Source organism: Narcine bancroftii, chromosome 13, assembly GCF_036971445.1.
Source record: "Narcine bancroftii isolate sNarBan1 chromosome 13, sNarBan1.hap1, whole genome shotgun sequence".
In the NCBI taxonomy this organism is placed as follows: Eukaryota; Metazoa; Chordata; class Chondrichthyes; order Torpediniformes; family Narcinidae; genus Narcine; species Narcine bancroftii.
The window spans coordinates 71,459,945-71,474,336 of NC_091481.1; the positions used below are offsets into that span (position 1 = coordinate 71,459,945).

The window sequence follows — 14,392 nt, forward strand, 5'->3', positions numbered from 1 at the left end:
GAAGTATTAGGCTGTGGACCCTTTGAGTGCAGGACCAGAAGAATAATGGCCCAATGTTCAGAAATATTTTACCATTCGAAACAGGAACTAACCAGAAAGAGTGCCACTCCAAGCTTTTTGACTTGAGCAAGAAGAATCCACACCTTCCCTGATGGCTTAATATAGAGTCATACAGCACAAAATAGCCTAACAGTTCACAAAGTCCACACTGCCCATCAAACAGCAACTTGCATCATTTTAGACTTCCACATTCTCATCAATACCCCGCACATTCTACCCTTCACCTGCATATTATGGACAATTTGCAGTGGTCAATTAACCTGCCCACGCACATATACATATCTTTAGTATGAGGGAGGGGACCCATGCAGCCACAGTGAGAACAGGTAAACTCTACACAACCACAGCAAAGGTCAGGATCAATCCCAGGTCAGTGCAGCTGTGAGGTAGCTAGTTTACTGCCTTTGCCTCTCGTACTTCTGCATACTCTCAAGCACAAGTGGTGACACAGTGTGAGACATCCAGAGCTTGCGTTACAGACCGAAAAGCAAACCCAGCCACGTTGACTCTTCATGTTTCCTCTCCAGGACAAGTTGGAGTATCACCAACGGAGCAGTCAGGCCTTGCCCCCAGGCCTCTATCTCGGGTATCTCAAACTCTGCAGCTCTGTAGATCAGATTAAAGTCCTCGTTCCCAGCAGGTTTCCCAACATCCTCTGTCACACCAAGATACGGGACAACAAAAACATATCCAGGTAATGGAAATTATTGGGATTGTCTTCATTTTGTTCTTCATTTCACTCCTCAACTCCCTTCAATCCCACATTCTGTCTTTGCCCTTTACCATATCATTTTTCTGCTTTTTGTTTTCGGGATGCACGAGTTACTGGCAAAGCCAGTGCTTTTACCCATCCCTATTTCCCCTGGAGGAACTGGTGCTCGGCCTTTTTCTTTAACCACTAAAACTTTATGGTGAAAATCCTCAGGGAGTTGCAGGGTTTAGTCCCAGAGATGGTGAAAGACCAGCAACTTATTTTCAAGTCAGGATGGTGTGTGACAGGGAAAGGATGGACAAAGGCGGCATGAATAGACGTTCTCTACATATTCTGCCTTCTCAGTCTTGATGGATGCCATCAGATCCATCTGGGTGATCAAGTGCATCACATTTTGTAGATTATACACACTCCAGCCAAGATGCACCAGTTTCATGTGATGTATGCACTGCCAATTCACAGACTCTTTTGCCTTCAAAGGCTCCAAATTTCTTGGGGGTTTCCAACTACACCCATTCTCATTGAATGGTTGCACCTAGTGACGGGTATGTCCTTTCCAACCAAGCCCTCCACCTTGGAGTGCCAACCCTCCAGGTTTGGCCAAGATCTCCAGGAAGTGGAGATTAACGTCCAGCAACCCTGAAGAAAACGTGTTGTGACTTTATAATTTAGTTTCCTGGAGCACAGGGCAGCACGTTTGGCGTAGCAGTTAGTGCGACGCCTTTACATTGTCAGTGATCAAGACCAGAATGGTTCGAATCCCACATTTTCTATGAGTTTGTACATTCTCTCCATGTCTGCGTGGGTTTTCTCCAGGGGCTTTGGTTTCCTTCCACCATTTAAAAAACATACTGGGGTGTGCGTTAATGGGTTGTAGATTGGGCAGCAAAGGCCCGAAGTGCCAAATTGGCCTGTTACAGTGCCGTATGTTTAAAAATTTAATTTAAAACCCTAAAATTCAGAAGGTGGGCAATGAGATCTGTTTAAATCTGATCAAATATTACTTAGTCAGGAAATGAAGAGTAAGGGTGGTTTCTGATTGGAGTGAGGTGGGAGTTTGTTCATTTTGATTAGCATTTCCTCAAAATTCTACCATCCATTAATTAGGAATTGTAAAACATGAAAATCTGCAGATACTATGGTTGAAATAGACCCAACAGATCAAGCAGTGTCCCTTATATAACAAAGACAAAAATACAACATTGTTTCTGTATTTTTGTCTTTGTTATATAAAAGACACTGTTTGACCTGCTGTGTTTCTCCAGCCTTGTGTTATTAATTAGGAGTTTTCTAACAAACTGCTCCAATCATCCTCCAACAGACAACCTCCCCCAGCCCCCAAACATCCCCCATACCAAACCCAGACAGACCCTGTTCCAATCCCAGACATCCCCCCATTCCAACCTTCAGACATCCCAACCCCAAACATCCCCATACCAACCCCAGACAGACCCTGTTCCAATACCAGACAGACCAACCCCAAACATCCCCCATACCAACCCCAGACAGACCCTGTTCCAACCCCAGGCAGCCCAACCCCAACCATATCCCATACCAAACCCAGACAGTCCCTGTTCCAACCCCAGACAGCCCAACCCCAAACATCCCCCATACCAACACCAGACAGACCCCATACCAACCCCAGACAGACCCTATTCCAATGCCAGACAGACCCTATTCCAACCCTCAGATAGCCCAACCCCAGACCCCCCCTGTTCCAATCCCAAACAGCCCATTTCCAATCCCAGACAGCCTGTCTCCAACCCCAGACAGCCCGTCCTCAACCCCAGCAGCCCATCTCCAACCCCAGACAGCCTGGCTCAAGCCCAGAGTCAGTCTGTGTCCAACTCAGACAGCCTGTGTCAACCCCAAACACCCCATCTCCAGCCCCAGACAGCCCGGCTACAGCTCCAGACAGCCCATGTCCAACTCCAGACAACCCATCTCAAACCCCAGACAAACCCCATTCCAACTCCAGACAATCCATCTCCAATCTCCAACACCCCCCAATGTTCCAACCCCAGACAACCCATCTCCAATCCCAGACATCCTGTCTTCAGGCAACCTTTCTCCAGACCTCCTTTGCCCAAATATTCTGATTATTTCAACCTGAACAGAATGGCCACCAAATGGGATCACATGAAAGTTTTGGATAATTACACAGAACTAGGCCATTCAATTCAAAGAGGCCATTGTCCATCTAGGCCATTCAGCCCAACCAGTCCATGACAGCATTTATGTCCTACATTAACCTCATCCTGCCTTCATAATTCAGCCACATTTTTTGGTTTGGTTTATACCCCTATCTTCCTTCTCCCACATAGCTCCTCTTGTTTCTCCATCACACCAAGATTTCACCTATCATACCTATAAGTAATGTCAACTCCCTCTCCTGCCTCAGTTTTGATGCCCTCTTGTACTCTGAAATTCCCCTAACCTCTCTCCCATCTCCCCACAGATCAACAATGATGCAAATGCCCACCCTATCACAGGTGCTGCAATGGCAGACTTATGCAGGATCCCAGCTAAAACGGTGAAAATGCCGCAGGCTTTGGTGGGGTTTGGGAGTGTGGCACACGTGATGAAATTTCATTCCTGATCAAAATTCCAACTGTGCAGGAACACTGAAATACCACACCCTATGTACTCACTGCGTGGCACCGATGCTGTGTGGAGATGATCAATCTGCAGACGGGCCTGAGTGAGAAATCTCACAACGTCTCTCTGATTGCAGGGAGGAGTGGGAGTGGCTGAAAAAGTCGTCATCTCTGAAGGATTCTATTGTCACGGAAGGGAATACTGGGAGCCCGCAGCGCAGTTTCCTGAAGGAAATCCGTACAGCTGTGAGGAGCCTCCTCATGCAAGTGGACGTGCCCCTCATCCAGGTAACCTCATGATATTCCTTACAAGGCCATTCAGCCCATTGAATCCATGATAGTTCTGAGAGTAATCCCATCAGTCACCTTTATTTCTCTGTTGTTCCATAAATGTCTGTTAAGGTCCCTAGTTCTCCCACCTCCGCCTACAACTAGCATCCATTTACAGTGGCCAGTTAACCTAACAATCAGTATGTCTTTGGGATGAAGGAAGAAAGCTCCAGGCCCAGGGTGAACCCATGGCCGGCATTACGGGGAGCCATTCGCGGACATTGCCCTCCCCCATAATGAGTTATTGTATGTTCCACCCACCATAGCACTAGGGTCGCAAGTGTCACTAGTCTACTAGTCTCCATGCAATATAAGCAGCACATTTGTCTGTTACATCAGAGGAAGGGGGGAAGTGTGAGGACAGTGCATGGAGGAGGTTCATGGCAGGTAAACAGGTGCCACCATGCCACCACACCGGCAAGATCTCGAACATCAGATTATACCCACCCACGGTTACCCTAAAGCCCCCGATTAAACTTATTCTGACGCCAACTCTGGGGGATCATCTAGCAGTCAGCATCTGGTAAAGGGAGGTGCTGGTATCTTTAATCAAGTGAAAATAAAGGATACCTGCACCTTAATGGGGCAGCACAGTTAGCTTAGCGGTTAGCGCAGCATTGTTGCAGTGCCAGTGACTGGGATCAGGGTTTAAAACCCATGCTGTCTGTAAGGAGTTTGTATGTCCTCCCCGTATCTGTATGGGTTTTCCTGGAGGCCCGGTTTCCTTCACCCTCCAAAACGTACCAGGGTTAATTGAGTGGAACAAGCTTCTGGGCCAGAAGGGCCTGTTATCATGTTCTATGTCTAAAAAAAGTTTAATCAATGAAAAACATATTTTTTAGTATAAAGTCTTCTTAAGTTCTGCCGCAAGATATATCATTTTAATAAAATGACTGCCCAATATATTTTATAATCATTCAAATTTTCTTTAAAAGTTGAAGCTGCTGTCCTTCAAACCTCACAATCTATAACACATCAAAAAACTGCTGAGCTCAATTGAAAAATTCAGAATTGAGTACATCTTGAACCATAGAACACTCCAGCACAGAAACAGGCCCTTCAGCCCTTCTAGTCTGTGCCAAACTATTTTTCTGCTTAGTCCCACTGACTTGCACCCAGACCATATCCCTCCATACCTTTCCTATGCATTTACCTGTTCAATTTTTTCTTAAAGGACAAAACTGAGTTTGCATTTACCAATTCAGCTGGCAACTCGGTCCACACTCCCACCACTCTCTGTGTGGAAAATGTTCCCCCTCATGTTCCTTTTAAATTTTTATCCTTTCATGTCCTCTAGAGGACCCATGTCCTCTAGTTTTTATCTCACCTAACCTCAGTGGGAAAGGCCTGCTTAAATTTACCAATCATAATTTTATATACTTCTATCAAATCTTCCCTCATTCTTCTATGCTCCAGGGAATAAAAAGTCCTAACTTGTTTAGCCTTTCCCTGTAACCCAGTTCTTCAAATCCCAGCAACAGCCTCATAAATCTTCTCTGCACTCTTTCAATCTTATTGATATCTTTCCTGTAGTTAGGTGACCAAAACTGCACACAATTCTCCAAATTTGGCCTCATCAATGTCTTGTACAACTTCATTTTAGTTGGGCAAAGATGTTGAACAGTTTGGAACCAAGTCGTCATAGATACTCACCAGCATATGAAGAAAAAAAACTTACGATCCAAGAAGGGTGCTGAACTACTATTAGAATCAGAATTTATTGTCATGAACATGTCACAAAATTTGTTGTTTCGCAGCAGTATCACAGGTGCAAATAACGCTCTAAATTAATTTTTAAAATAAATAAATTTGTGTAAAAGAAGATAAAGTGAGGCAGTGTCTGTGGTTCATTGTCCATTCAGAAATCTGATGGCAGAGGGGAAGAATCTGTTCTTGTACTGTTGGGTCTACATCTTCAGGATCCTGTACCTCCATCCCAATGGTAGCAGTGTGAAGAGGGCATGGCCTGGGTCATGGGGATCCTTAAGGATAGAGGCTGCTTTCTTGACACCCCTTCTTCTAGATGTCCTTGATGGAGTGAAGACTGTTGCCTGTGAAGGCGCTGACTGTGTTCACAACTCTCTGTTGTCAGTCAACCAAAGATCTGCTCAGGATATTTTTAAGGAATTCCAGAACAATGACCCAACTGTGATGAAAATATTCTTCCAAATCAGGACACTGTATTACTTGGAAGTGATGTGCGTTCATGGACCTGGTGCTTTTATCCTTGTATGCAGTTAAAACCTTGGATGTGGGAAGTGTTGCCAAACAGGTCATTGAAATTCCTGAAATGTGTCTTGGTAGTGGAGGGAATGAATGTTTCAGATGTTGGATAGGGAACTGAGCCCACAGATGAGCTGTACGAGAGGATGTGGACCTTCCACGTTGTTGGAGCTGAATTCTCCCAAGCAAATGAAGAGGATTCCATCCAACATGTGAGTTGAGTCTTGTAGGTGAAGGCAAATCCTTTCAGAATCAAGAGGTGAGTCACCTGCTGCAAGATACCAGCATCTATACTCCCAAAGATGAGGCATTTATCAAGTTCAGTTTCTGCATAGTTGTGTAGCACTTCATATAACAGTCACGTCTCATCCAACTCTTGAAGCAGACATTGAAAGACTCTGATTATGGTTTAAACACACACAGTAAATGCTAGAGGAACTCAGCCGGTCTCACAGCATCCATAGGAGGTAATGATATTACTGACGTTTCAGGCCTGAATTCTTCTTCAAGGTACCTTGAAGGGCTCAGGCCTGAAACATCGGTAATGTATCTTTACTCCTATGGACACTGCAAGACTGGCTGAGTTCCTCTAGCATTTACTGTGTGTGTTTTAATTACAGTGGCTTTGCAGAGGCTTCAAAGAAAAACTCCAGTTTAACTTTTTGGATGAAGAATGATGCACGCATTAGTATCTTCAGTTAAAACTAGTTAAAGAAAGCAAGAAATGAATTTCTTTTACTCTTTCTAGGCTGTGGATTTTCGCCTTTACACACAGGAAGTGTTGGAGTTTGGAGACAAAGTTTCCTTCCTCATGTTGCTCCCCCCCATAGATGATGTCTGCTCAGCCCCAGGACAGGATGGTCATCCCTTGGGGTTTCTGACCCTGCCCCTTCAGATCTTCGAGGTTGGTGAGTAAGATGGATAAAAACTTTTGCCCATCACATATGAGCAGGAGAAATCTGCTCAGCTCCTCATCATCCATTAAGATCACAGCCAATCTGTGTCTAATATGAAATGAATTCATATCAGTATACAAGCTGTCCTCATTAATCTCTACTTCTCACTATTTCTGCTACTAAAAAGTTTTGATATAAAACGATCATGTACACCAGGCTCTGGACTAGTTTATGTCGGTAGGTCAAGCATGGGTTGGTTTGTAATTTCAAGATTCCAGATTTATTTATTGTCATGTAATAAAAACAGGGTGTAATATTGAATCAAATTAACTTTAGTGTTCTGTAAGACAAACAAAGATTCACTATCAGCAGAAATACCCTGGTGCCTCTTGCAGTCAGAGAAAGAAAAGCAAAAGAGAGCCCCTTCGGAAACACTGAGTGTCCGTGGATTTGCCTCCAGCCTCCCTCAGCCTCTACAGCCCCACAGACTTCAGTCCAAACTGTGTTCCAGATCCGAATCTGCGACATGATCAGGAAGCCCTCTGCACACTCGGCACCCTCTCACATCCTGGTTCTGATACCTATTTCCCCTTCAGCTAGTCAAGCCAGTCTCCAGCAGTCTGCAGCCTGGCGTGAGTCCTTTGACCACAGTTGCCAGCAGCCCGCAGTCTGTGGGTTCCTTACCTTGAGTCACCAACAGCCCACAACTGCAGAGCCTCTCACTGGTCCATTGCGTGGTCTCCCCCTTTTCGGGTGCCCTGCCCCAGCCCTCCGCTTCTCTGCAATCTGCAACCTCTCATGGCCGCTGCCAAACACGGACACTGCCATCTTAGGCCCAGACCCCACCATTGTAGGATTTTAAAATAAAACACCGTCAGCTGCTTTAACAGGTCATTTAAAGCCTGTATGGAGCCATGGATAGTTGGACCAGGCAGAAGAACCCTGCAGAGGAGCAGGGTGTCTTCTTTCCCTGCTCTCTGTAGGTCCACACCAGCTGCAGTACTGCCATTGAAGCAGCTTCAGCAGCGCCTCCATTTTCTTTTCTCCCTCCCCACCATTAGAATGCCACCCCCCATACAAAGCCCACACTTGGGACAGAATCAATCCAGGCTCCAAAAATGGACACCTCCTGGCTATTCCCACTCCTCATCGCTTCCCTACTGTAATCTAACCATCTCAGAATCAGGGATCAGGACTGTAGACTATGGGACCATATCCCTATCCTTGGGAAGGAACAACACCCATCCCAGATCCTAAGCAATCTTCTTCTAACTCATGCCTGTCAGTGATGTAGGGGAACTGTCAATACCAATAAACAACAAGTGAAGAACTCTAAACATTCCAGCTTTCCTCTGTACCTCAATTCCCAACCCCCACCCCCATATAGTCTGCCCCACTAGCTATCCAGGCCAATGAGTTATGTTAACTACACCCATTGTAAGAATTTTAACATCAGCAAACAGAATTGAGATTAATTTCATGTTCAAACATATTTATGATAAGGATACCATACTAAGCATTAACAATTGATTATTGCAGTCCACTTCTGCATCTATGAACAAGAACTCTTTGCACAGTATTGCCAGACCTCGATTTTATTGGAACTTGATTCTCTGCTGTCCCAGCAAGCTTTGAGGGAAGCCATTGACAACACTGAACTGATTGAAGCAAAGGAGAAACACAGCCAGGTGACAGACCTCATTCAGGTAAAAGTGATATTTTTATAGAAATCCCGATAATAAAATGTGAATTTTAAATTTAGACATACAGCACGGTAACAGGCCCTTCAGCTCACAAGCCTGTTCTGCCCAATGCGCCCAATTGACCTACACCCCCGGTACGTTTTTTTGAAGGATGAGAGGTAACAAGAGTGCCCAGAGGAACCCAGGGAACTCACACAAACATGAGGAGAATGTACAAACTCCTTACACATATCACCGGATTCAAACGTGGGTCGCTGGTGCTGTAACAGCGTGGCATTGTTTTGCTAGCAGTTTTGTCCAACATGGAGGAAACTGACTTAAAATTGACTAGACTCTCCTTTGCCCTTTCTCTACTCATCCTTTTCTCTCTCTCTCTCTCTCTCTCTCTCTCTCTCTCTCTCTCTCTCTCTCTCTCTCTCTCTCTCTCTCTCTCATTTGCACACTCTGAATCTTTTGATATCTGGAACATACTGTGATAGTACAGATCTATCACCAATGTACATAGTGTATATAGTTACTGTATCTAGACTGTGCTTACAGCGATTGGCTGAGAGCTAAGCCACACCTATTGACTGGGCCTTAAAGGGTTGTGTCCCTAGCCAGGTCGGATCATTCCGGACTGGTCGGCCACCTGTGAAGAGCTCCTGTCTTTTGCAAGTCTTTGATTCTTTCAATGAGCTCTACACATACAGTCAGACGAGGTGGCGGAAAGAGATATAATTACTACATCTCAGGCATTTAGACATAAATAGGTGTGGCACAGATGTGGTCAAATAGGATTAATGTAGATGGGTAAAATGGTCAGCAGAGATATGGTGGGCCAAATGGCCTGCTTGTGTACAGTCTGAATCTGCCTCTTCTTTCTCCTTCCTGTGATAATACAGATTCTATCACCAATGTATCTATGTACAGATAGTCATGTAGGATGACTATGATTGGCTGAGAGTGTAGCCACACCTACTGGCAGGTCTTAAAGGATTGCTCCTAGCCAGATCAGGTCATTCTGGACTGGTCGACCTAGTGATATGCTCCAGTCTTTTAGTTAATAAAAGCCTTGGTTTGGATCAACAAGTCTTTGGTTCTTTCGACGTGCATTACACTTCCCACCTCCTTCCTTTCTTTCATTCTCTCCTCCCTTTTTCCTTTCCTTTATCGTCTTTACCACTCTACCCCTCCTTCTCCCATGAGAAATAGAAGCAGGAGTAGGCCATGTCAGCTCCCTAAGCCTGGCCACCATTCTCTGCCCTCGGTGTCACTCTCTAGCCCCATGTGTTTGATTCTCTTAATATCTAAAAACCAATTGATCTTTGTTTCAGCCCAACAGTTAAGCCCCTATAACTTCAAAATGTCACTATCCTCTAGATTACCCATTCTCACTCTTTTTGGCTATGGTCCCCATAGGACCCTGCTCAAGGTCTATAGGCCCCTTTCCCTGTGAAACAGTCAAATTTTGGATTCTTCCATACTTCTCTCCTACTGACTACATAAAAAACATTTTTAAAAATTACATTAAGTGAGGTGAAGAGAAAACAAGGCTTTTACTTAAATGTCCTGTGGCGCAGGAGGTCAAAGGGCCCCATTGAGAATGGTTGCTCTAGGTGTAGAAATGTCTTCTCTGTCCTAAATGGCTGAGCTTTGCTTTGAGACCAGCTGGGAGAAACATCATCCCTGGATCTACAAAGTCAAGCCCTGTGAGAATTATGCATATTCCAATGCAATCACTTATTCTACCTTTAAACTGTAGCTATCATAGTCACCATTTGCTTAATTGCTTGACATAAGACAAACTCCCCCCTCCAACCTTGTGATCAATCTACACCTCACTTCACTCCCTCTAGCACAAATATATCCTGTCTTGGATAGAGAACCCAGACAATATGACTGCTATGGTACCATAAAACATGGAAGTGAGATTTGTATTTCCTCTTTGATTTCCTGATTTCTTTCTTTTTCCTGTTCTTCCCCCCCACTCTCTCCGTCTCTCACCCTCTCCCTCATAGTCTACTCTCACAGGATGGGAAGGGTGAGATCAATGATGGAGTGGGGTTGGGATTATATGGGTTGGCACAACATCATGGTCCAACATTGTGGTCCAAAGAGTATGTACTGGGCTGTAATGTACTATGTTCTCCCAGTTCCTCTCTGACTCTATTTCACAACATATATAATCTGACTCTATTCCACAGCATATATAATTCATAATTTGTTTTTCATCTTTAGCAATTGGATGATATTTGGAAGGAGGTTCGTTGGATCACAGATGTGTTGCATTATGCCCGATATCGTCAACCTCCCACTGGAAAGCCTCTGTCCTGGATCCTGGAGATCACAAGCACAGAGGACAGCAAGAAAACAGATTCAGTCACAATCCCCCAGAATTCCACTGATTTCCCTCCAGATTATAAAGACATGAAGAAATCTTCAGGTATGTGTTTGAGGAAGAGACATTTGGGAATTATGTTTGGAGGAAAGTGAATAAACTGGTGAGACAATACTTGGAGTATTGTGTTCAGTTCTGGTCACCTCATTTTGAGAAAGATGTGGAAGCTATAGAGAGAGAGAGAGAGAGAGAGAGTGCAAAGGAGATTTACCAGGATGTTGTCTTATGAGGCAAGGTTAGCAGAGCCAGGGCTTTTCTCTCTGGAGTTAAGAAAGATGAGAGGAGACTTTATAAAGGTTTACAAGATTCTGAGAGGACAGCCAGCACCTTTTTCCCAAGTGGGAGTAGCAAACACCATGAGATACCTATACAAAGTGAGGGGAGGGAAGTTTATGGGGGACGTCAAAGGTAATTTTTTTTTCACGGAGAGTTGTGGGTGCCAGGAATGCCTTGCCATAAATATTGGTGGAGGCTGAACATTAGGGCCATTTAAGAAACATTTAAGGCACGTGGATGGAAGAAAACTAGAGGATTATGAGGTAGAGAGGGTTTCATTTTTTTATGGTATATATGAACTGGCACAACATTGTGGGCAGAAGGGCCTGCACTGTGCTGTAGTGTTCGATGTTCTATGTAAACAGTGAGAGCAAAGGGAATGGAGGATATGGAGAGGATAAGTGAAGAGGGAGAGTGCACAGGCCTGTTTCTGCTCTGTGAAATTCTATAAAGGTGTCACTGGTTCTATATTACTTTCTTGTAGATTGTAAAGAAGTTCTAGATGAAGATGATGTTTTCTGGCCAGTGGAAAGAGATTATGTTTCAAACCAGGTCCTCACGCCCAAACAGCTGGATCCAGTGTGGCCCCTTACCAAGGGCCAACATCACTGGGTTTCTGGCACTGCCGTGGACACAGACTACACAAACTCCCAGAAGCTCTTTGGTCTCCATTGCGAACCACACAGACACAGGAAAGCAGACAAAGAGTACTATCGGACAGGGAGTCTGGAACTTAAGGACCATCCAGCCAAGGAAGGCGTCTCCTGCAAGTTCTGGTCACAGCCAGCATCAGTGGATGAAAGCACAGATCAATCTGATCATGAAGAACCCTACGCTTTCACCACTGAGGCTATCCAACACATCCACCTACCTGAATGTAGTGTAGTTGAATGGATCAAGGAATCCCAGGACACCTAAAACTGGACCGACTACTCAGATGTAAAATATCCCAACTCTGTTTAGAATCACACATCTCTGAGGTATTTTCAAAGGGAGTTACGGAGTTGGGGACTTGCATTGTTCCATGTGGAAGGACTTGCATTTCTGTTGGTAAACAAGATATCTGCAGACACAGGGGTCTAGTGCAGTACACAAAAGCACTAGAAGAACTCAGCAGATCATACAGAGTTCATAGGAAGGAAAAGGAGGTTGATGTTTCGGACCTGAGCCCTTCTTGGACCATATTTTATATCATATGGATGCTTTATGACCTGCTGAGTTCTTCCAGTGCTTTTGTGTGGTGCATTTGCATTTCTGCACCACCTTTCATGAGCAGGGGATTTTCCAAAGCAATTTACAGCGAATGAAATATGTTCACAATCATAACAGAAGCAATGCCATGACAATTTTCTCCCTCGATGCCCTAGCTAATCAAAACCTGTCAATCTCTGCCTTAAATACCCCCAATAACCTAGCCTCCACAACTGCCAGTGACAACAAATTCCATAGATTCACCACCCTCTGGCTGAAGAAATTCCTCCTCAACTCTATTCTAAGGGTTCTGCCCTTCAATCCTGAAGTTTTGAAGTTGTGTTCTCATGTCCTAGACTTGCCCACCAGGACAAGAGGGCACAATTTCAGGACTGAAGGGCATCCACTTAGACAGGGATGTGGAGGATTTTTTTTTAGTCAGAGGGTGGTGAATCTGGAATTTGTTCCCGCAGACAGTTGTGGAGTCTACTTGATACACGTATTCAAATTATTCCCATAGCCTACGAACTCAAAGTCCTAGAATTTAAAAGTTATTGTACTTCAAACGCTCACATGAGGACTATTTTTAAATGTGCCAAAGGTTTCGTCACCTTGATGCTTAGTGACTTCGACATTGTCACTATGGGGTTTTTTTAAATGTCTCAATTCCCATTTGTCCTTTGATTATCTTGAACTTACATTCGTTATTTTGTACTTGGAAAAAAAACAGAAAATGCTGGAAACATTCAGCAGGTCAGGTAACTTCCAGAGAGAGAGAGAGAGAGAGAGAGAGAGAGAGAGAGAGAGAAAAGTTAATATTTCAGGTCCAAAAATCCTTCATCAGAACTGAAGACAGTTACAACTTCCATGCTGAAGGAACTAGGATTTTCCTATATCCCACAATTAAATGTCCTCCCATCCTATGGAGAAAAACACCCCAGCCTGTCAAATTTCTCCTCATAACTACCGTATATACTGGTGTAATCATCAAATTGTTTGGACCACTTTTTCAGGTCAAAAATAGGGCCGGTCAACTTTTACACGGGTCAGACTTTTGACCTCAGGAAGTACCTGTGTCATTCAAGGCACAGATGGGCATGTGGCCAGGGCAAAGATTCATGATCAGGAGCTCTGGTAGGCGGGTGGTCAGAGACAAAAAGTGGGGGGGGGGGGGGGGTCAACTTTTATGTAGGTCATACAAAAACACCTATTTTGGGGCCAAAAAAGGGAGGGTCGACTACAAATCAGTATCGACGATTTCACAAGTATGAAACAGCAGTTAGTTTCCCCTTGTGAGGCATTTCATTGCCCTACCTGGTACCTCATGCTATTGTGTGATGACCAGATATGTAGCTGCATGAACTGTGTATTAGTGAGTGTTCTACCCAGTTCTCACTCTAATATTCTGTGCCTTCATTAATAAATATGTGTACCCCTGTTGCTGCTACTTTCTGGGATCTGCGGACTTGCCCACCACATTCTCTCTGTTTTCATACTTGCTTACAACTTGCTATTTTCCCCTTCAATTCTCTACAGCTCTCCCAACAGTCCCATTATTTTTTTTGCTTACACCTTGAACAGGGGCTCAAAAATGTCAATAATATATCTTTACCTCCTATGGACGCTGTGAGACCAGTTGAGTTCCTCCAGTATTCCAGTACCACAGTCACAGTATCTGCAGACTTCCTTGTTTCACCCCATGCTACAATCTATTCTCTCTCACCTGCCGATTAACTCCTCCAACACATAGGATAATTAACAGAAGCCAGGTTATTTACAACCAACCCTAGCACATTGTAGGAGAAGTAAGAGCACCGAAGATGGGGTGGGGAAACCCATAAGGTTACTGGGAAAATGTGCAAACCACACACTGATGGCAACAGAGGTCAGGATCCAACTCGGGTCACTGGAGCGGTGTGGGTCAGCACTGTCTATTGTCCCACTATCAGTTCCTCTAGGTTCTTCATTGTCCTACATTAATAGGCTTAGTTTTCCTTCTCCTTATGCTTTATCTCATGATTTTC

At 44.4% G+C, this 14,392-nt stretch overlaps 1 protein-coding gene across 3 annotated transcripts in view; it reads left to right on the plus strand.

Moving 5' to 3' along the window:
- The window catches only part of LOC138747903 (ankyrin repeat and fibronectin type-III domain-containing protein 1-like), a 171,967-nt gene extending 158,451 nt beyond the window's left edge, over window positions 1–13,516 (plus strand). For all 3 annotated transcript variants that reach the window (XM_069907529.1, XM_069907528.1, XM_069907530.1), the window contains 6 exons: window positions 588–754; window positions 3,507–3,657; window positions 6,671–6,830; window positions 8,358–8,524; window positions 10,742–10,946; window positions 11,662–13,516. In XM_069907529.1, the coding sequence (XP_069763630.1) occupies window positions 588–754; window positions 3,507–3,657; window positions 6,671–6,830; window positions 8,358–8,524; window positions 10,742–10,946; window positions 11,662–12,095 (1,284 nt within the window). In that variant the 3' untranslated portion in view covers window positions 12,096–13,516. The remainder of the gene's footprint in view (window positions 1–587; window positions 755–3,506; window positions 3,658–6,670; window positions 6,831–8,357; window positions 8,525–10,741; window positions 10,947–11,661) is intronic.
- Window positions 13,517–14,392: the final 876 nt, after the last annotated feature.